Raw genomic sequence first — 22,500 nt, 5'->3', positions numbered from 1 at the left:
AGCATGAAGAATAAAAAGTGATGATTTTCTTTGTTTAGAACCAAGATGGCCGCCGTTGCCGGACGGCGTGACATCAGACTACTGAATCCAATTAAAACTTTGATAAAGGCACCCCAGGGACAATGGTCCTCCATGCATGGTCTGAAGGTTGCTCAATGGTGTTTGGATCTTATTCAAAAGTTCGAACCCAGGAGTTTGAGAATCTTACATTCTTGTAGATATTGTTTCACATTGTCTCTAAAACTAATAAACAAACACTGAATAAAACATGTTCAAAAAAAGAACATTCTGGATACAATTTTGGTTACAATTTCAGAGCTTCATGAGCATCTCTAAGTCATTAAAACTTTAGACAGTCGATGCCAGACTACATAATCTTTAAAAAAAAAAAATTGAGCTTAAAATAGGGCAATATCCACTAAATGTGCTCAAAGCGCTTTACAAGGGGTCCCTGGTCAACAGCAACATTTAACATGTAGGACGGGACATGACGCCTGTTAGACGATATTACAATTTTTCGGGCAAAGACAACGCTGTTAACGGCCAAGTACTCATTTTACGTCTGAGTACGGTGAGAGAATGCGAGCCTTTTCCAAGGACTCAACTATGCGCCGAGCGCGAGGCTCGAACCCAGGACCTTCCGATCGGAAAGCGAGTGTCATACCACTGGACCACATAGCTGCTTTAGGATTTTGAAGTGTTATGTAATCCTTGTGTGAGGAAATTGTTGATTTTTATCATCAACTATAGGGACTACTGCTACCCTTCATGCCTGCAGGCTTTCTGGGCAGGAAGTAAGTAGTAATCAGAAGGTCCTGGGTTCGAACCTCACTCAGTGCATAGTTGAGTCCTTGGAAAAGGCTCTTTACTCACATTCTCTCACCGTGCTCAGGTATAAAATGAATACCTGGCTGTTAACTGCCTTGTCTCTGTCCGAAAAAAAAATAATTGTAATATCGCCTAACAGGCGTCATGTCCCATCTACCTGTTGGCCAGAAGCCCCTTGTTAAAATAAGTAAGTATGGCGACTAGAATTGGATTCAATAGTCTGATGTCACGTGGCCCAGCAATGGCAAGCAGCGTGGTTCTAAACAAACAAAATCAGTGCTTTTTATTCTTCATGCTGGCTAGAAATTTTCTTATGTCTTGTGATCAGAATGTATAAAAGTCAAAACATGATCATATTAATATTTGTAATGTTTTTCTCCTCTGGATACACTTTTATGCTCGTCGGAGAAATATTTCATACGGGCTTCTGCCATTGTTCTGATAGCTTAGAGCCAGTTACTAAGTTACCATGCGTCATTATGAGGGAAGTGATGTCATGACTGTTGAAGCGTATTTTTATCTCCGTAACTCATTCAACCCTAACACCGACCATATCTGTAGTTTACCCGGGTTACTTTTACCCCATGCCTATTTATTACATTTTTCTGAGACAAATTATAGGCTTAGTATCAAAGCTAATGTTTTAGATTTTTACACGTTAATGGTAGTTGGATAAAACTATCTATGTACATGCTCATTTTTCATACGTTTTTTCTCATTTTGAAAAGTAGCAAAAATCTCGAGGATTGAGTGAGTTAAAATTACGAATTTTAGAATTTTGAAGTTGGCAGGTCTACAATTGGAGAGATAACCAGAATGGTTTGTTTGCATGCTAATTCAAATACTTTATTTTCTTATCGTAATGGAGCTGTTGCTGCTTGAAGCTTGGAAGGCTTGAATAACAGAATGATACAATGGAATGGGGGATTCGTTTCAATTTATGAAGACAAGTGATGGGGACATTTCAGGTGTGGCTATGTGGTCTAGTGGTATGACACTCGCTTTCGGATCGGAAGGTCCTGGGTTCAAGCCTCGCGCTCGGCACATAGTTGAGTCCTTGTAAAAGGCTCTTTACTCACATTCTCTCACCGTGTTCAGGTGTAAAATGAGTACCTGCCCTTTAACAGCGTTGTCTGTCCGAAAAATTGTAATATCGCCTAACAGGCGTCATGTCCCGTCCTACATGTTAAATGTTGCTGTTGACCAGGGACCCCTTGTAAAGCGCTTTGAGCACATTTAGTGGATATTGCACTATATAAAAAAAAAGCAAAAAACAAAAAAAAAAAAGCTCAAAGCTCAAGCTCAAAAGTTTCCGTTTTGTCAACAAAACACGATGAATAAGACGAATGAGTGAGAACTGAGACGATGGCGATGTTAACCCTTATCTTTCATTTGTCTTTTGTGTCTCATTCATCTTGTTTTGATAAAGGGTTAAAAACTTGAGCTTGATCTTTTATATAGCGCAATATCCACTAAACGTGCTCAAAGCGCTTTACCAAGGGTCCCTGACACGACAGCAACGCTTAACAAGTAGAATGAGACATAATACCTGTGAGGCGATATTGCAATTGTTTCTGACTGAGACAATGCTGTTAACGGCCAGGTGCTCAATTTACACCCGATTACGGTGAGAAAATGTTAGCAAAGAGCCTTTTCTAAGGACTCAACTATGCGCCAAGTTAGACTCGAACCCAGGACCTTCCGATCTGACAGTGAATGTCATACCACTAGACCACATAGCCACACAAACCTGAACCATCCACATCATCTGTCTTTGTCAATTCAAGTTGAAGTGTCCATTCCGTTTTGTTTTTATTTTCTCACCGTATAACACACGTGAATTTGGTTATGGTTTCTGCTTGAAACTTTTGGTTTTTAAAACTTATTTGGATTATGGCTATACATCTTTTTTAAGCATTTGATTCTTTTATCAAATAACACGTGTTATTTTGGTTGATTCTTTTATCAAATAACACATGTTATTTTGGTTGAATCTTTTATCAAATAACACGTGTTATTTTGGTTGATTCTTTTTTCATATAACACATGTTATTTTGGTTGAATCTTTTATCATATAACACGTGTTATTTTGGTTGAATCTTTTATCATATAACACGTTATTTTGGTTGATTCTTTTATCATATAACATGTGTTATTTAAGTTGAATCTTTTATCATATAACTTGTGTTATTTTGGTTGAATCTTTTATCATATAACTTGTGTTATTTTGGTTGAATCTTTTATCATATAACACGTGTTATTTTGGTTGAATCTTTTATCATATAACACGTGTTATGTTGGTTGAATCTTTTATCATATAATTTGTGTTATTTTGGTTGAATCTTTTATCATATAACTTGTGTTATTTTGGTTGAATCTTTATCATATAACTTGTGTTATTTTGGTTGAATCTTTTATCATATAACACATGTTATTTTGGTTGAATCATTTATCATATAACACGTGTTATTTTGGTTGAATCTCTATCATATAACAATTGTTATTTTGGTTGAATCTTTTATCATATAACACGTGTTATTTTGGTTGAATCTTTTATCATATAACACGTGTTATTTTGGTTGAATCTCTATCATATAACACGTGTTATTTTGGTTGAATCTTTTATCATATAACACGTGTTATTTTGGTTGAATCTCTATCATATAACACGTGTTATTTTGGTTGAATCTTTTATCATATAACACGTGTTATTTTGGTTGAATCTTTTATCATATAACTTGTGTTATTTTGGTTGAATCTTTTATCATATAACTTGGTTATTTTGGTTGAATCTTTTATCATATAACTTGTGTTATTTTGGTTGAATCTTTTATCATATAACACGTGTTATTTTGGTTGAATCTTTTATCATATAACTTGTGTTATTTTGGTTGAATCTTTTATCATATAACACGTGTTATTTTGGTTGAATCTTTTATCATATAACACGTGTTATTTTGGTTGAATCTTTTATCATATAACACGTGTTATTTTGGTTGAATCTCTATCATATAACACGTGTTATTTTGGTTGAATCTCTATCATATAACACGTGTTATTTTGGTTGAATCTCTATCATATAACACGTGTTATTTTGGTTGAATCTTTTATCATATAACATGTGTTATTTTGGTTGAATCTCTATCATATAACACGTGTTATTTTGGTGATGTATGCCACTAATTTAAGCTTTTGATTTTGATTTTATTTTTATTGTATAGCACATTGTTTTGGTTGTGGCTATCAATTGACATTTGTGTCATTTTGATTGTGATTGCTACCATTTGATTTTGTTATCATTTACCGCATGTTATTTTGGTTGTAGTTGATAATTTAAATATTTGTTTTTCCATCATATAGCACATGCTGTGTTGCTCCTTGCTTACTGCTAATTCAAGAATTCATTATTATGTCATTTTGTCGTGGCTGTAAATTCAAGCATTTGAATGAGAATGTGAATGCATTTGAGTGGATTGTCAGGAACAAAAGTTACACAGGACTAGATTATTAAGAATATGATTGTTTTTATTAATTTAAAAAAATCACCCATTGTGTTTCAGATGAAATAATAAATAAACCTTTGATATTTTTTTACACAGAAAATGTGAAATATAAGAAAATGTCTGTGTTTAAATCAGGTTTGCATTTTTGGTCGACAGGCAGTTTGTTCTTCACACACATTTATCATAGCACGGCATTTTTCTACCACGTTGTTTGTAGTTTAGTTTTGTTAACTCACTCAATCCTAGAGATTTTTGCTACTTTTCAAAATTGGAAAAAAAATGTTTTAAAGATGAGTATGTACATAGATATTTTTATTCAACTATCATTAACATGTACATGGATGGTTTTATTCAACTATCATTAACATGTACATAGATATTTTTATTCAACTATCATTAACATGTACATAGATATTTTTATTCAACTATCATTAACATGTACATAGATATTTTTATTCAACTATCATTAACATGTACATGGATATTTTTATTCAACTACCATTAACATGTACATAGATATTTTTATTCAACTATCATTAACATGTAAAAATTTAAAACATTCGCTTTGAAAATAGCCAATAATTTGTCTCAGAAAAAAATGTAATAAATAGGCATGGGGTAAAAGTAACCCGGTAAACAACGGATATAGTCGGTGTTAGGGTTGAGTGAGTTTACCTTTTTATTGATTCATTTTATGTATGGAATTTATAGTTACCTATTTTTTGTTTGTTTACTTGTTTATTTTCATCGTTCATTCATCAATGACAATACTCAATGTAAATTTCCAGACGTGGATAAGTGATAAACTTCATTTTTTCTTTCCTTATCTTATCACACGCTAATTTTATATGATTTTATTGGTTGTAATTGACAAATATTATATATAATAATGATAATACAATCGCCTGGTAAACCTTTCTAGGGACTTTTTATTTGTCATGAATGTCGTATTCTTCCTCTGTCGAGAATAATTGGGAGGACTGGTCGTGTTCCTGGATGCTTCATTAATTAAATGTTGTTTATTTCCAAGAATCAACAAACCAACTTATTACAGTAATGAACATAATTTATTAAACAACATAACATTAGATACACCTGTACAGGATGACGGTTGGATACAGAATGTCTCTCAACAAGGTAGTTACTAGAACAGACGCTAGTTGTGAATGATACTACATCAGATAGGCAATACAAGATACGATACTCAAGTACAAGAAATTTCATACACAACAGGATATTTATACAGTTTTAAAATTATACCTCAGACATGAGTTGTTTGTTCTTTGCATGGATTTGTAACGTATGAATTTGTCTTATAAGCTGCTCCCCCCCCCCCCACCTCCTCTCTCTCTCTCTCTCTCTCTCTCTCTCTCTCTCTCTCTCTCTCTCTCTCTCTCTCTCTCTCTCTCTCTCTCTCTCCCCCCCCCCCCCCCTACATACTGTTTCCTGAATTTTCATCTTTTTCTTTTTTTTTATTCTCCAGCCCGATGACCAAAATCCTATCAATAAAGCCATGGATTCTGTCAAAAAGTTTTCCGTGAGTTCATTTGACCTTTGACCTTTACCCAGTTAACCCCCCGTACTCTTTGAAAGACTCGTATTTTAAAATTTGGCCAGAAAACTTGTCCTTCAAATATTAATCGATTTAAACGACCTCATCTTGGCAAAAAACTCTCAAACCTGGGACCTCGCAAAGTTTTTTTTTTTGTGACCAGAGAATTAAAACAAGGAACGGACATACAGAGAGCTTTAACGTTTAGTAACAAACAAAAGCAAATGGTGTTCAAAGAAGTCTATGGGAAAGAAGCCTACTGGGAGTGTCTTTAATAACAATTCTATCCAGTTATTATTTATGGCTGCCAGTCATGAGTGCTATAGCACCACCCCACTTGAGGAGAGAGGATGCAACACAGAAATGGATATCCAGAGCTGAAGAAGATAGTGGAACTCCTCTGCAAACCATATACAAAACTGCGCCCCCAACATCAAGACTAAAATCTCGTTCACCTTTCTACCTATCAAAGAAAGAAAACTACAACACGCAAGAAGCCTGGTGCAAGGATTGGAAAAGGAATAAGCCAACAGGAGGGGAACTAATTGAAGATCCCTGTATATGTCTCCCAGGTCTACAGGATCAACCAAGAAAATACTGGGTAGCAGCAAAGAGACTACGGTCAAAACATACAAGAACAGCTACCAACATGCACAAATGGGGGCTCCAAGAATCACCAACATGCCCAAAGTGCAACCAAGCACCACAAGATGCAAACCACCTCGTACTAGATTGCCCAGAGACAAAACTGGAAGGGGGATTTGAAACCATCAACAAATGTGATGATGACTTCAGAACCTGGATTGATACCTTGAACATAGAAGTGTAGCCCAACGATACTACTAATATTTATGGATGTTTTCTAGTCAAACTTCAAAACTGTGAATTGTCCAAATGTAGATCTATACTTTATGATAGTCCAAATGTGTCGCCATTTTGGGTCATGACTGTAGTGTGTCTTAGGCAGGGTGTCCTGTTTTAGCGTGTGTCAGTGTGTCCTGTTTTAGCGTGTGTCAGTGTTCCTGTTTCAGCGTGTGTCATGTGTCCTGTTTCAGCGTGTGTCATGTGTCCTGTTTTAGCGTGTGTCATGTGTCCTGTTTCACGTGTGTCATGTGTCCTGTTTTAGCGTGTATCAGTGTGTCCTGTTCAGGTGGTCAGTGTCCTGTTTTAGCGTGTGTCAGTTGTCCTGTTTCAGCGTGTGTCAGTGTGTCCTGTTTCAGCGTGTGTCAGTGTGTCCTGTTTTAGCGTGTGTCAGTGTGTCCTGTTTTAGCGTGTGTCAGTGTGTCCTGTTTCAGCGTGTGTCAGTGTGTCCTGTTTCAGCGTGTGTCAGTGTGTCCTGTTTCAGCGTGTGTCAGTGTGTCCTGTTTTAGCGTGTGTCAGTGTGTCCTGTTTCAGCGTGTGTCAGTGTGTCCTGTTTCAGCGTGTGTCAGTGTGTCCTGTTTAGCGTGTGTCAGTGTGTCCTGTTTCAGCGTGTGTCAGTCTGTCCTGTTTTAGCGTGTGTCAGTGTGTCCTGTTTCAGCGTGTGTCATGTGTCTGTTTCAGCGTGTGTCAGTGTGTCCTGTTTCAGCGTGTGTCAGTGTGTCCTGTTTAGCGTGTGTCATGTGTCCTGTTTACGTGTGTCAGTTTTTGGTCGTTCCGTGTGTCATGTGTCCTGTTAGTGTGTCATGTGTTCCTGTATTTTTAGCGTGTGTCAGTGTGTCCTATTTTATTTTAGCTCTTTAAAAGTTGGCCGCTATAAATTGTGTTCTCAAAATTGTCAATGAATGAATGTTTGAATCACAATATTGTCAAGCACCGCTGAGCACTTTTGGGGGAGTTAAGCGCAATATAAGTAACATTATTATTATTATTATTATTATTATTATTATTATTATTATTATTATTATTATTATTATTATTATATTATTATATTATTAAATTATTATTATTATTATTATTATATTATTATTATTATTATTATTTATTATTATTATTATTATTATTATTATTATTATTATTATTATTATTATATAAGTATATTTATAAGTAGTAGTAGTAGAGTAGTAGTAGTAGTAGTAGTAGTAGTAGTAGTAGTAGTAGTAGTAGTAGTAGTAGTAGTAGTATATACTCTATAAGCATTGAAAAAAAAAAAGAGAATACTTTTCACTTTTCTCCTTTTTCCCCCCTCTCTTTAGGATAAGATTGGCAAGGGAAACAACTCCAAGCTAGAGGAAAGCATCACCGAAAACGACGCGTTTGAAGGCATTGGGGACGAGGACTTGTGAAAGGTTTTGGGGCAAGAAACCAGTTTTGGAATACGCAGAATAATTAGACGGAGAGAATTATTGGTTATCGATTCACTGAATTCATTTAAACTGGAGAATGAAATGGTATTTATTGTAGATGTTGGTAAAAAAATAAAATATATATATATATAGATATATATTGAATATATCAAAGTGTCGAATTAAGGTGCAGGCACTAGCGTGAGATAGAATCCTGAACAAGTCTGTATGATACAGTGCTAGACAAAGCACAAAGAAAAATACAAGAAAATAGTTATCCCGAAAAATATGTCTGTCTGGACTGGGAATCGAACCTCACCCCTCCAAGTACCAGGTAACCTCTATGGTGTAATGGTAGCTCATCTGACTGGTAATCAAGAGGTCTTAGGTTCAAACCCCAGTCAGATCATGGCTGATTTTTTAGAATAGATTTTTTTTTTTTTTCTTGTATTTTTCTTTCAGCTTTTTCTGGCCCTGACTTAATCAGATATCTGTAATGTGTGTGTGTGTGTGTGTCTTTGTGTGTGTGTGTGTGTGACTTAATCAGATATCTGTAATGTGTGTGTGTGTGTGTGTCTTTGTGTGTGTGTCTATTTGTGATAGAGAATAGAGAGAGAGAGAGAGATAGAGAGAGAGAATTTATGTTAATTTTGATTATAACATAATATATACTATTTACCTTGTACTGTTATCTCGATCGCGATTGGTCGAAATATCGACCTTAATATTGCATAGCTGCCAACTGTCCAGATAAATTTGGGACTGTCCCAATTAGGCCATCTGGAGAACATTTTTGAAAAACAAAACATTGGACTGTTCTTGTTATAGATAGAATGCGCTTGGCTAAAATACTCACAGCATTGCCATCTGGAAGTATAACGAACCAACACACAAAACTATGTGTAACCTTGAAGTTTGGTTAATACAGTTTAGTGAGAATTACTCACAAACGTGGATGACAAAAAATAATAACAAAGACCCGAGTGATGTCAACTTCATTCTATCTATATGTATGGAAGTGACCCTTGCACATCCCAGGATTTTGCTTTTTTGATGGCAAATTAAAACAGGGAATAGAGAAAGAAAGTTGTAAATCTTTGATAATATTATGAAATGTTCCAAACATCCTGATGTTTTGGGTCATGGTGACATTGGGTGGTAGGATGGCCCGATTTAGGGTTTTTTAAAAAGTTGGCAGTTTTGTTATTGCCAAGCGTAAGTCTGAGAAAAATCAAAATGTCTTGTTGCCTTGACCTTGATCAATGTGTTGTTGCCTTGACCTTGATCCAGCTACCGTTCAATCTTGTTACCGTTGTCTGAGTTTTAATCTAGTCTGAATCAATGAAGCATTTAATATGATGACGTGACACATTAGTGGGTGGGGTCTTTTGACCTCCCAAATTGGGCTGGAGGTCACTTTCTGTGTGTCTTCTATCTGCCTATATCTGTTTTCCGAGTTGCTTTCTATTCTTGTCTGGAGGTGAGATTACTTGGTTTTGTCCAGGCCCTTGCCATAGTTCGTGGCTGAGTGGGAAACAGTCAAATGCATAGCTTTAGTTTTGGGAGATGCTTTTTTTTTCATGGTAAATCATCTCTCTGTTTTGTAATTATTTTTTGGATAATATTGATGGTTTGTAAACATTTGAGTTTATTCCTTACAGTGGGAACCTGTGCTCGTGGTTGGATGGACCTTTTGCTGATCTCAAATTAAGTAAACTGGTAGTGTGCCCTTGGAATTTATATCTGTTCCCTATTCCCTATTTAAATAAATTCCCCTTTGTTTTACTTTTTCTCTTATGCTTTCAATTGTAAATCTAGAACTTTTGACTATCATATTTTCTTACTTTTTACTGGTGCTAAAATGACTTAAATGTGTCGCAAGCGCCGAAAAACCCTTAAAATCAAAATCTTGTATAGCTTCTTTCTTCAAGAGATGATTTTGATGTCTTTGTAAATCATCTCACTGTTATATACTTTATATCATTAGTTTTGAATACGTTGCGCTTTGTCAACATTTGAGTGTATCCTAAATGGCAGCATCCTTTGATTGTGACTGGATGGGACTCGATATAGCCACATGGATGGATTGCCAGTGAAATCTTCTGTTCCGTAATTAAACCAGCCCCCCCTCCCCTCTTTGTCTTGACTTTTCTTTGGTGCCTTTAATTTCAGATCTCCAACATTTCCTCTCTGTCATCTTCCTTTTGATTGACGCTGACATGACCCAATAGTGTCGCAAGTGCTATAAAACCCTTGCTGGGTGGGGTTCCCGACATCCCATAGTGTGCAGGGAAGTACTTGCTGTGTCTTCTATCCCCCTGCATCTGTTTTCCAATTGTGACCCTCCGCCTCGAAACGGTATTAAGTCGGATTTTTCAATTTTGGGTTTTTGGTACCCAATCACAGCTTATTTTATGCTTTAAAATTTGATACCAAATTTATATAATTCTGATTATTTATTGTCGAGATATGACCGTTTGAAGTAGGGAGAGTGTGAAAACCAAGTTTTAAGAAAATCGACTTTGAATTGAGGCACCGTTTTCACGCAGTCAAATTAATGGGCAAAGATAACTCCTTAGATACGGACATCAAAAATTTGACGAGAATAGTGAAATTTGGCATGAGCTTAGCTTATACATTTACTAATGTACATACAAATTTTTGAAACAATTAAATTATTCCTTTTGTAGTTATTCATTATTATGTAAGATGTTCTTAAAACAAATAAAACACTGGGGAAAAAACGCCGACAATTGCTCACTTTTTCAAGAATTTTTTATATTTAAATAAAGAATCAATGAAATAAGAATTATTAATGTGAATTTTTTGTCTTATTTAATAGAGAAAATACGATTTCAAAATGCCAAAAGTTAAAGAAGGTTGAAATTTGAAAGTACAGTTTTGAAACTACGTGAAGCCGGGTGGGCAGGGAAAAAATTATCAAGAAAGAGGATTAGAGAGGAAGAGAGAGAATGAGAGAGTAAAATACACACACACACACACACACACACACACGCGCGCGCGCGCACGCACACACACACACACAAACAGACACACATGAGAGAGAGAGAGAGAGAGATAGAGAAAAAGAGGAGCGAGAGGGGAGGGAGAGAGACTGCTTGTGCATTAAGGACGCGAGGGAAATATAATAAAGATTGAAACATGTATAAGTGTATGTGTGTGTGTGTGTGTGTGTGTGTGTGTGTGTGTGTGTGTGTGTGTTTGTATGTGTGAAAGAAACAAAGGGGAGACGGAGAGAGTGAGGTAGACATGAAGAAAGGGATGGAGGCGGAGCAAAGAATTGTAGGGATAGTTTAAAGAAAGCATTTTGTTACAAAGTAAGTCATAGTCAATCAACTGGAAACATATTGACCAATGAGATTGCAATTAAAGAAATGGGCTGGTCAAATCAATCATTACATTGTTTCCATTTTGAGTCAGATAACAGCTTGAGGAGGAGGGTGGGGCTTATTGTGTAGTGACTTACATGAAAACATGTTATTGAATCTCTCAAGTTTTCCTTAGCGTTCCACCACATTGTTCATTGTCTAAAAAGACCCCCCCCCCCCCCCCTTTCTTTCCGTATACAAAGAAAGCACGACAAATCGAACATCTCTCTCTCTCTCTCTCTCCCTCTCTCTGTTTCTCTCTCTCTCCCCTTCATCTACCTATCTATCTATCCACCTATCTATCTACCCATCCATCCATCCATCTACCCATCCATCCATCCATCTATCTATCTATCTATCTATCTATCTATCTATCTATCTATCTATATGTCTGTCTGTCTGTCTGTCTGTCTATCTATCTATCTATCTATCTATCTACATATCTATTTATCCATTAATAGGTTTGTCTGTCTGTCTGTTTATCTATCCATTTCATTTTTTAGTTACAGTTCATTAATTGTTGAAGGCTCTATTTATTATTCTGCTTTTGCACTTAAAATTAAATGTTTATCCTACAACAATCTCTGTAAGTGTAAGATTAGGCAACTGTTGTCCTATTAAGTCTTAGAATGTCCTATAATTTCATGAATAATTAAAGAGGGACAAAGGAGGACCCCCACCACAATCATTACCCAATACAGCTAGACACAGATATAAAAGCACGTGGTGTGTATCAAAATGCACAAACACACACGTATGTAACACGCACATGCTGACGTCATGAAGCATCGCCCGAGCATTATGGCCTACAGCCACAGCGCATGTGATGAGCGTTGACCAATCAGAATCATTCATTTGTAAGGTCAGGGAAAAACCTAGACTTGTTTACAGTTTTTAAAGTTCATTATTGGTTGAACCATGAAATTGTGGAAACAGTCATGCTTTCTCTGAGATAGATAAAGACACGCCCTTTGCTGTGATATCTTACATCTTATTGGTGGAGAAAAAGACTCAGTATTACTAATCTTTGGAAAGGGTGGCTCTCTGAGAGAAAGTCAACTCTCGTTTTGAATGTGTCACTGATAGTTGCATTTTTAAACTTGAAATTTATATAACTTATCGTCAATGTTTATGTTGAATTATGATGTTTTCATGTAGAAAAATTATTGTAGTTTCTGAAACAACCAAAAACTGAAATTTGATAATTTTGACCATTTCCACTTTAAAACCGGTTTTCTTCGTTTTCCAAATCCCGACTTAATACCGGTTCGAGGCGGAGGGTCACAATTGCTTTCTGTCTTTGTCTTGGAATGAGATTACTTAGTTTTGTCCTGACCCTGGCAGGAGTCCTTGGCTGGGAGGGAAACAGTCGAATGTATAGTTATAGTTTTAGGAGGTATGTTTTTTTCATTGGAAATCATCTCTCTGTTCTGTACTGTTATTCTTGACATGTGATTTATAAACATTTGAGTGTGTTCCTCTAAATGGGATCTTGTGCTGGTGTCAGGGTGAAACATTTAAGTGATCTCAAACTAAGTACTTTGATAGTGTGCTCTTGGAATCTACATCTGTTCCCTATTTGAACCATTTGTACCCCTTTGTCATACTTTTTCCTCAAGTCCTTTTAATTCTACATCTAGAACATTTTACTATCCAATTTTCATCCTTTTTACTGGCGCTGATATGACATAAATGTGTTGCAAGCGCCGTAAATACCTTAAAAACAAAACAAAAACAAACATAAAACCCTTAAAAACAAACAGACTAAACAAATTTATTTGCTTTCTTGATGAAAACTACACAGCCTTCAGTTGTAACCAAAAAGTGTAAAATACGCTAGAATGTATTGTTTATATTAACTCACTCAATCCTAGATTTTGTTGCCACTTTTCAAAACTGGAAAAAATGTGTAAAAAATTATAACCATGTACCTACATAGATAGTAAATGAAAAACACAAAACAAAACAAACATTAGCTTTGATACTACGGCTATAATTTGTGTCAGAAAAATGTAATAAATAGGCATGGGGTAAAAGGAACACGGGTAAACTACGGATATAGTCGGTGTTAGGGTTGAGTGAGTTAAGTCAAAAGGATACAAAACTGCTACAACTACAAGCTATGGGCAGTAGAAAGTCATCGACAAACATGAACAGAACAGTTTGGGATTATTTTGTTTATTTTTTTAAAGCTGTTTTATTGATTTTTGTGAATTTATGTAAAATTTGACACAAACCATGCCTCACCAATGGTCGGTGAAAATGTTTTTGTATAATTGACTAATTAATTAATTAATGTGATGCATGCATATTTGTTATTGTTATGTTTGTTGGTACATCGGTTACACCTAACAAATCATGTATCATTGTTCATTCCATTTATTGTATTATTTTTTTTTTTTTTTCTTTTCTCTATTATTTGACTCACTGACACCCTTCTAGTTGGCAAGCTGTGTTACATTTGCTGTTGTTTCTATAATTAGTAACGTGTTTGACAGGACTGGGTGGTTGGTGTGTAAGCCTCAGATCAAACTGGGTGGAGTTCTCGACCTTCCATAGTGGGCAGGAAGGTACTTGCTGTGTCTTTTATCCCCCTGTATCTGTTTTCTAACTTACTTTCTGTCTTTGTCTTGGAATGAGATTACTTAGTTTTGTCCTGACCCTGGCTGGAGTCCTTGGCTGGGAGGGAAACAGTCGAATGCATAGTTAATGTTTTGGGAAATTATATTTTTTTCTTTGTAAAGCATCACCCTGTTATGTACTTTTTTTTGTAAAACATATGATTTATAAACCTTTGTGTGTATTCCTCTTAGTGGGAGATTGTGCTGGTGTCTAGATGAGACTTTTATGTGATCTCAAACTAAGTACACTGATAGTGTGCTTTTGGAATCTACACATGTTTCCTATTCGACCCATTCCCCTGTGTCTTACTTTTTCCTCAAATCCTTTTAATTGTACATCTAAAATGTTTTTGCTATCCAATTTCCATCCTTTTTACTGGCGCTGATATGACCTGAATGTGTTGCAATGTTGCAAATGTGTTTTAACCCTCAAAAACAAAACAAAACATTTGACTGACTGACACCCTTCTAGTTGGCAAGCTATGTTCCATTTGCTGTAGTTTCTATAATTAGTAACGTGTTTGACAGGACTGGGCGGATGATTCACTGAGATAGAGGCAGTTGAATTTGAATATTTTTAGGTTTTTCTTTTCTTTTTTTATTATCATGTCGGGCGAAGTGGACAAGATGCTGACAACTGGATTCAATAGTCTGATGTCACGTCGCCCAGCAACGGCGGCCATCGTGGTTCTTAACAAAGAAAATCGTACTTTTTATTCTTCATGCTGGCTCGAACTTTTCATATGTCTTGTGATCAGAATGTATAAGTCAAAACATGATCAGATTTATAATGTTTTTTCCTCTGGATACACTTTTATGCTCGTCGGGGAAATATTTCATAAGGTCGTCCGCCATTGTTCTAATAGTTTAGAGCCAGTAACTAAGTTACTGTGCGTCATTACGAGGGAAATGACGTCATGACTGTTGAAGCGTATTGAGGTTCTAGTCAAAATGTGACATCTGGGTTGAATTTACTTTTGTACTTACTATAGGAATACAAACATTAGGATTCTTGAACTCTGATATTTGGAGTGTCAAACAAAATCCCTGTACAGCTGTGTCACTCGAAGAGGACGCGTTGGCGCTGGAAACAGAAAATCACCAAAAGTGTCATTCTCAAACAACTAAATCTATTTATATTAATTTTGATGTATTTATGGTTAACATGATTTCCATTGACTGGTGGGTGGGGGTCCTGACCACCCATAGAGGGCAGGGAGGCACTTACTATGTCTTCTATCCCCTTATATCTGGGTGGGGGTCCTGACCTCCCATAGAGGGCAGGGAGGTACATACTGTGTCTTCTATCCCCCTATATCTGTTTTCCAACATGCTTTCTGTCTTTGTCTTGGATTGAGATTACTTGGTTTTGTCCTGGCCCTGGCCGGAGTCCTTTGGCTGGGAGGGAAACAGTCAATGTAGAGTTAAGAGTTTTGGGAGATGATATTTTTGTCTTGTAAATTATCTCTCTGTTGTGTAATGTATTATTTTAATTTTAAATATAAATGATTTGTAAAACATTTGAGTGTATTCCTCTCAGTAGGGACCTGTGCTTGTGTCAGGATGAGACATTTAGGTGACCTCAAACTAAGTACTTTGATAGTGTGCTCATGGAATCTACATCTGTTTCCTATTTGAACCAATTCCCCAATGTCTTACCTTTTCTTGGGTGCTTTAATTGTAATTCTAGAACTTTTTACCTTCCCATTTTCTTCCTTTTTACTGGCGCTGATATAACCTAAATGTGTTGCAAGCGCCGTAAAACCATTAAAAACAAACAAAACGATTCGGATCCCGACACAGTTGTGCTACTCGAAGAGGACGCGTTGGTGCTGGGAACAGCAAAACACCAGCAGTGTCATTCGAAATCAACTCAATCTATTTATATTTGTGTGTGTCAGTGTATGTGTTTATATGTGTGTGTGTATGTGTGTGTGTGTGTGTGTGTGTGTATGTGTGTGTGTGTGTGTGTGTTTTAGTTCCAATGGTTTCCATTGATTTTTTTCCATCATGATAATTGTGATATCTATCTATCTATCCATCTATCTATCTATCTACACTTCTTTAAAAGTTCATACGATTTATTTTTACACCTTGTTGATGCATGATTGTACAGACAACAATAATATAACATTGGATTGTATTATTATTATTATTATTATTATTATTATTATTATTATTATTATTATTATTATATTATTATTATTATTATTATTAATATTAATATTATTATTATTATTATTATTATTATTATTATTATTATTATTATTATTATTATTATTATTATTATTATTATTATTATGTTACTATTATTGTTACTATTATTATATTATTATTATTATTATTATTATTATTATTATTATTATTATTATTATTATTATTATCATTATCATTATCATTATTATTATTATATTATTATTATTATTATTATTATTATATATTATATAATTGCCATTATAAAATACTATGGAATAAAGCAACGGTATGTACAAAACACGAACGTCTCGCTTTTGATGTCAAGCTGGTTGATTAAGGAATAGCACTGGTATTTCTAGTGGGCGGGGAGGTCGCTTGCTCTGGGTGGGGATCCTGACCTCCCATAGTGGGCAGGGAGGTACATGCTGTGTCTTCTATTCCCCCACACCCGTTTTCCAATTGTTCCCTGTCGTTGTCTTGGAATGAGATTACTTGGTTTTGTCCTTGCCCTGGCCGGAGTTTTTTGGCTGGGAGGGAAACCGTCGAATGTATAGTTATAATTTTGGAAGATGATATTTTTTTCCTTGTAAATCATCTCTCTGTTATGCATTGTATTATGTTTAGTTTACATATTATATTATATGATTTGTAAACATTTGAGTGTATTCCTCTTAGTTGGCACCTGTGCTTGTGTCTGGATGAGACTTTGAGGTGATCTCAAACTAAGTACTTTGACGGTGTGCTCTTGCAATCTACATCTGTTCCTTATTTGAACCAGTTCCCCTTTGGCTCATCTTTTCTTTTGTGCTTTAATTGTAATTCTAGAACTTTTACTATCCCATTTTGTTCCTTTTTACTGGCGCTTATATGACCTTAATGTGTTGCAAGCGCCGTAGAACCCTTAAAAACAAACAAAACAGGTCGCTTGCTGTGTCTTCTATCCCCCTGTACCTGTTTTCCAATTGCTTTCTGTCTTTGTCTTGGAATGAGATTACTTAGTTTTGTCCTGGCCGTGGCTGGAGTCTTTGGCTGGGAGGGAAAGAGTAGTGTTATAGTTTTGGTGTGCTCTTGGAATCTACATCTGTTCCCTATTTGAACCAATTCCCCTTTGTCTTACCTTTTCTTGGGTGCTTTAATTGTAATTCTAGAACTTTTTACTATCCCATTTACTTCCTTTTTCCTGGTGCTGCTATGACCTCAAGCGCCGTAGTACCCTAAACTCTCTCCTTACCAGCCATTTTCAGGATTTTACCCAAAATTTCACACCCAACTAACACAAAAATAGATTTTTTTTAATCACTCAAACACAATAGCAGTAAGTTCTTTCGATAAATAATTTATTGAGCAAATTATGCTCTACAACACACTGTTCGTTTTCTTTAAATTTTATGATGTACAAGAGAAATTTGAATAAGAAAAATGTTGGTTGTATCGTAACGAATGTGACGATTTTCCTATACTTGGTAAGGAGAGGGTTAAATGTTGGTTGTATCGTAACGAATGTGACGATTTTCCTATACTTGGTAAGGAGAGGTAAATGTTGCTTGTATCGTAACGAATGTGACGATTTTCCTATAGTTGGTAAGGAGAGGGTTAAATGTTGGTTGTGTCGTAACGAATGTGACGATTTTCCTATAGTTGGTAAGGAGAGGGTTAAATGTTGGTTGTATCGTAACGAATGTGACAATTTTCCTATAGTTGGTAAGGAGAGGGTTAAATGTTGGTTGTGTCGTAACGAATGTGACGATTTTCCTATACTTGGTAAGGAGAGGTAAATGTTGGTTGTATCGTAACGAATGTGACGATTTTCCTGTGGTTGGTAAGGAGAGGGTTAAATGTTGGTTGTATCGTAACGAATGTGACGATTTTCCTGTGGTTGGTAAGGAGAGGGTTAAATGTTGGTTGTATCATAACGAATGTGACGATTTTCCTATAGTTGGTAAGGAGAGGGTTAAATGTTGGTTGTATCGTAACGAATGTGACGATTTTCCTATAGTTGGTAAGGAGAGGGTTAAATGTTGGTTGTATCGTAACGAATGTGACGATTTTCCTATGGTTAGTAAGGAGAGGGTTAAATGTTGGATGTATCGTAACGAATGTGACGATTTTCCTATAGTTGGTAAGGAGAGGGTTAAATGTTGGATGTATCGTAACGAATGTGAAGATTTTCCTATAGTTGGTAAGGAGAGGGTTAAATGTTGGTTGTATCGAAACGAATGTGACGATTTTCCTATGGTTGGTAAGGAGAGGGTTAAATGTTGGTTGTATCGTAACGAATGTGACGATTTTCCTATGGTTGGTAAGGAGAGGGTTAAATGTTGGTTGTATCGTAACGAATGTGACGATTTTCCTATGGTTGGTAAGGAGAGGGTTAAATGTGGTTGTATTGTAACGAATGTGACGATTTTCCTGTAGTTGGTAAGGAGAGGTTAAATGTTGGTTGTATCGTAACGAATGTGACGATTTTCCTATAGTTGGTAAGGAGAGGGTTAAATGTTGGTTGTACCGTAACGAATGTGACGATTTTCCCGTAGTTGGTAAGGAGAGGGTTAAATGTTGGTTGTATCGTAACGAATGTGACGATTTTCCTGTAGTTGGTAAGGAGAGGGTTAAAAATAAACAAACAAAAACAAATACCTTCTTTTCTACAACTTTCCATTTTCTTCGCGCTGAAATGACCGATCAGCGTCACAAGCACCGATTATGACCCCCCAAAAAAAAACAAAATCAAACAGAAATCGTCCACAATGCGCATTCGAATTGGAACAGAACCCACATTTTGCCTTTCATTTTTCGCCTGAAAAGTTGGATGACCAAAATGATACCGGTAGTGTTTTGTGTGAGTTTGCCAAAGTAATATTTAACGTCTGGTTCCTGTTCAGACGGAGTAATGCGCTATAGGGAATGAGATTAGCGGAAGAGTAGCGTCCCTTGATTGGACGTCACCCATAGTCTGTGACGTCATCGGCGGAAAAGTTATTAGAGAGAGAACGTCATGTTGGTTGTACGCATGCGAGGACGAGAGACGCATGCGCACAACCAACATGACGTTCTCTCTTTAATAACTTTTCCGCCGATGACGTCACAGACTATGGGTGACGTCCAATCAAGGGACGCTACTCTTCCGCTAATCTCATTCCCTATAAGAAGTGCTATTTATTATTATTATTATTATTATTATTATTATTATTATTATTATTATTATTATTATTATTATTATTATTATTCGCTGGCGCTAAAATATATATAAATTAAAAAACAATAATTAAAAACAAAAACAAAATACAAAAACACACGTACAGACTGATAGGACAACACTATATTCTGAATGCGGGTCACAATTATTCAATTTTCTATCAACATTAACAAAAAATACTTTAAAAGATAATCAAAGTAGGACGTGCATTTTGTGACTCGAGAAAAAATACATTAAAATTGAAGTAACATTTATTTTATTTTTTTTTGCCCCAAAAGATAGAAAGTTCTGGATCTTCATGATGGTTTTTCATTGTTTTATAATTAGCTACACGGATGGAAACACGTTGGAAGTTTTGGAAAGTAGGACCAGCTTCAGATGGCTCAAGAGAAAATGATTAAAATTGATCTTCCCTCCTCCACCACCACCCCCCCCCCCCCACCACCTCCTAAATAACAGTACAACCCCATTCCCCCCCCCCCCCCCCCCCCCCCCGTTGGAAGTTTTGGAAAGTAGAACCCGCTTCAGATGGCTCAAGATAAAATTATTAAAATTGATCTTCCCTCCTCCACCACCCCCCGCCCCCCACTCCCCCCCCCCCACCTCCTAAAAAACAGTACAACCCCATCCCCCCATCCCCCTTTTTCAAAAAAAAAAATAGTAAGGGAACAAGACAAACACCCAACCTCCGCCCCCCCCCCCCCCCCCCCCACAAAAAAAAAAAAAAAAAAAAAAAAGAAAGAAAGAAATCAGCAAAACAAACAAACAAAAAATAAATTTAGAAAATGAAAATAAAACCCCCAACAACACCAAAAGTTACGATCATTAAAAAATACATTGAACGTTTTTATCAAGTAGGAGGCGAAGGAAATCTCTCTACAATAAATAATTAAATTTCAACCAAGAAATTTTATGAGTTCTTTAAAAAAAAACCAAAAAAAAAAAACTACTAAACGTTTAGCATCAAAAATAAATGATAAAAATAACAAGATGACAAGATAGAATTATGGTAATTAGGGTCAAAGGTAACAGTAACCTCAATCCCTAGTAGATAAACTAAATTGGCTGGAACCCTCACCCTCACAGATAAGACTAGTTTCGTTGTTATGATAATTTGTCCCATCAGCCACTAATTCATCTCTCGTGGCTGATTTTTTTTTTTTAATTTTTATTATTTTTTAAAGATTGTTCGTGACTTTTTTTTTTCAAAAGTGGACGCTCGTGACAATTTTTTTTCTCTTTCTGTCTTTTGATGATGATGATATTAGTTTAATTATTATTATTATTGGGGGGGGGGGGGCAGCTGTGTATCACTGCCGGAGTCCCAGACATTCTTCGATCCCATTGGTCATTGGTTGTCACGTGAGGATCAAGACTCTATATACGTTTATATTGAAGCCTTGGTGGGTAGATTTATTTGGTCTCAACTCTATCGACACACACACACACCCCTTGAAACTTTTTGTTGAATCATCTTCAAGTTTTGGTAAGTTTATTTTTGTCACTACCCTAGTCAGAGATTATTGATTTCCAAAGGAGGCCCTGTGTTCCTCTTTAACTCACGCAATCGTATAGATTTTTGGTAATTTTCAAAATGGGAAAAATGTATTAAAAATGATCATGTGCAGAGATAGTTATATTCAACTACCATTAACATGTAAAAATTAAGAGCATTAGCTTTGATACTACACCTGTAATTTGTCTCAGATAAATTTATTAAATAGGCATGGGGGTAAAAGTAATCCCGGGTAAACTACGGATAGAGTCGGTGTTAGGGTTGAGTGAGTTAACTTGTTTGTCCCCCCACTTTTGGAACATTTGCACTGGCTTCTTGTTCGTTATTCAATAGACTACAAAATTATTAGTTTTCAAATGCATCAACAATTTATCCCCTAATTGTCTTTCTGAACGTATAAACCTTAAGCCTGGTTCGAGACCAGAAGCCTTCGATCATCACGTGACACAACTGTATTATCTGGACCAAAAAGAGAGTTAAAATCTTTTGCTGATTGCCCTTTTCAATGTTCTGGCCCCAAACTCTGGAATGCCCTACCTACCCCATGCCCAACCCATTAGAGAAATCGAGAATATCTCAAACTTCAAATCTGATTTCAAATCTCACTTTTTAAAAATTCATTTTACACCATGCCGATTATGATTTTTGTATACTTGTATATATTTAAGGAATTTGTATTTTGTTTCAATATTTCATTTTGACTATACATATGTTCGTAACTTAATTCATTATTTGTAAAGCGCTTTGAGATGTTTGGTGTCATGGAAAGTGCTCAACAAGTGTCTTATCATTATTATTATTATTATTATTATTATTATTATTATTATTATTATTATTATTATTATTATTATTATTATTATTATTATTATTATTATTATTATTATTATTATTATTATTTTTATTATATATTATTATTATTATTATTATTATTATTATTATATTATTATTATTATTATTATCACGTCATCATCATCATCATCATCATCATCATCATCCTTGTCATTTTTATTTTCCTATATTATTTCAACTAATTCTTGTCTACACTTTAGCAAATAAAACAACAAGAACCGCCAAGATGAAGCTCGTTGCCCTTTTGATGATGACGATGTTTGCAGCGGCCATCTCGGCTGCTGCCGTCCAACCCAAGGAGTCCAAACACTTCCTGGAGGAATACATCAGCTCTGGTGACCCTGACCTTGAATACGAGATCGTCGACATGGATGATGCCATTCAAAAAGCCCGGATGTTGAGGGGCATGGCCAATTTGTTGGTGGAAGCGGAAGCAAAAGCCTTGGCCACAGAACCCAAGAAGAGATTTCTGAACAGAATCAAGAACGCCATCATTGCGGGGGCCAAGAGGATTGGACATTTCGTCTCCGGGCTTCTGAAGAAGGCGAAGGAAATCTTCAATAAAGTTTTGGGTGTCTTCGGCCGT

The 22,500-nt window shown here is 35.9% G+C and overlaps 2 protein-coding genes across 4 annotated transcripts in view; both read left to right on the top strand.

Moving 5' to 3' along the window:
• Positions 1 to 10,950, top strand: part of LOC144979669 (sorting nexin-17-like) — a 73,534-nt gene extending 62,584 nt beyond the window's left edge. For all 3 annotated transcript variants that reach the window (XM_078926517.1, XM_078926516.1, XM_078926518.1), the window contains 2 exons: positions 5,815 to 5,868; positions 8,058 to 10,950. In XM_078926517.1, coding sequence (XP_078782643.1) covers positions 5,815 to 5,868; positions 8,058 to 8,147 — 144 coding nt within the window. In that variant the 3' untranslated portion in view covers positions 8,148 to 10,950. The remainder of the gene's footprint in view (positions 1 to 5,814; positions 5,869 to 8,057) is intronic.
• Positions 10,951 to 20,881: 9,931 nt separating this feature from the next.
• Positions 20,882 to 22,500, top strand: part of LOC144979668 (uncharacterized) — an 8,831-nt gene continuing 7,212 nt past the window's right edge. The window contains exons 1-2 of the mRNA XM_078926514.1: positions 20,882 to 21,035; positions 22,115 to 22,498. Of these exons, the coding sequence (XP_078782640.1) occupies positions 22,141 to 22,498 (358 nt within the window). The 5' untranslated portion in view covers positions 20,882 to 21,035; positions 22,115 to 22,140. The remainder of the gene's footprint in view (positions 21,036 to 22,114; positions 22,499 to 22,500) is intronic.

This window comes from Berghia stephanieae, chromosome 9, assembly GCF_034508935.2.
Source record: "Berghia stephanieae isolate SIO BIC M18660-M18661 chromosome 9, UCSD_Bste_1.3, whole genome shotgun sequence".
Lineage (NCBI taxonomy): Eukaryota > Metazoa > Mollusca > Gastropoda > Nudibranchia > Aeolidiidae > Berghia > Berghia stephanieae.
Note: the sequence above shows the minus strand (reverse complement) of the source record. Positions and strands in the feature narration are given on the sequence as shown.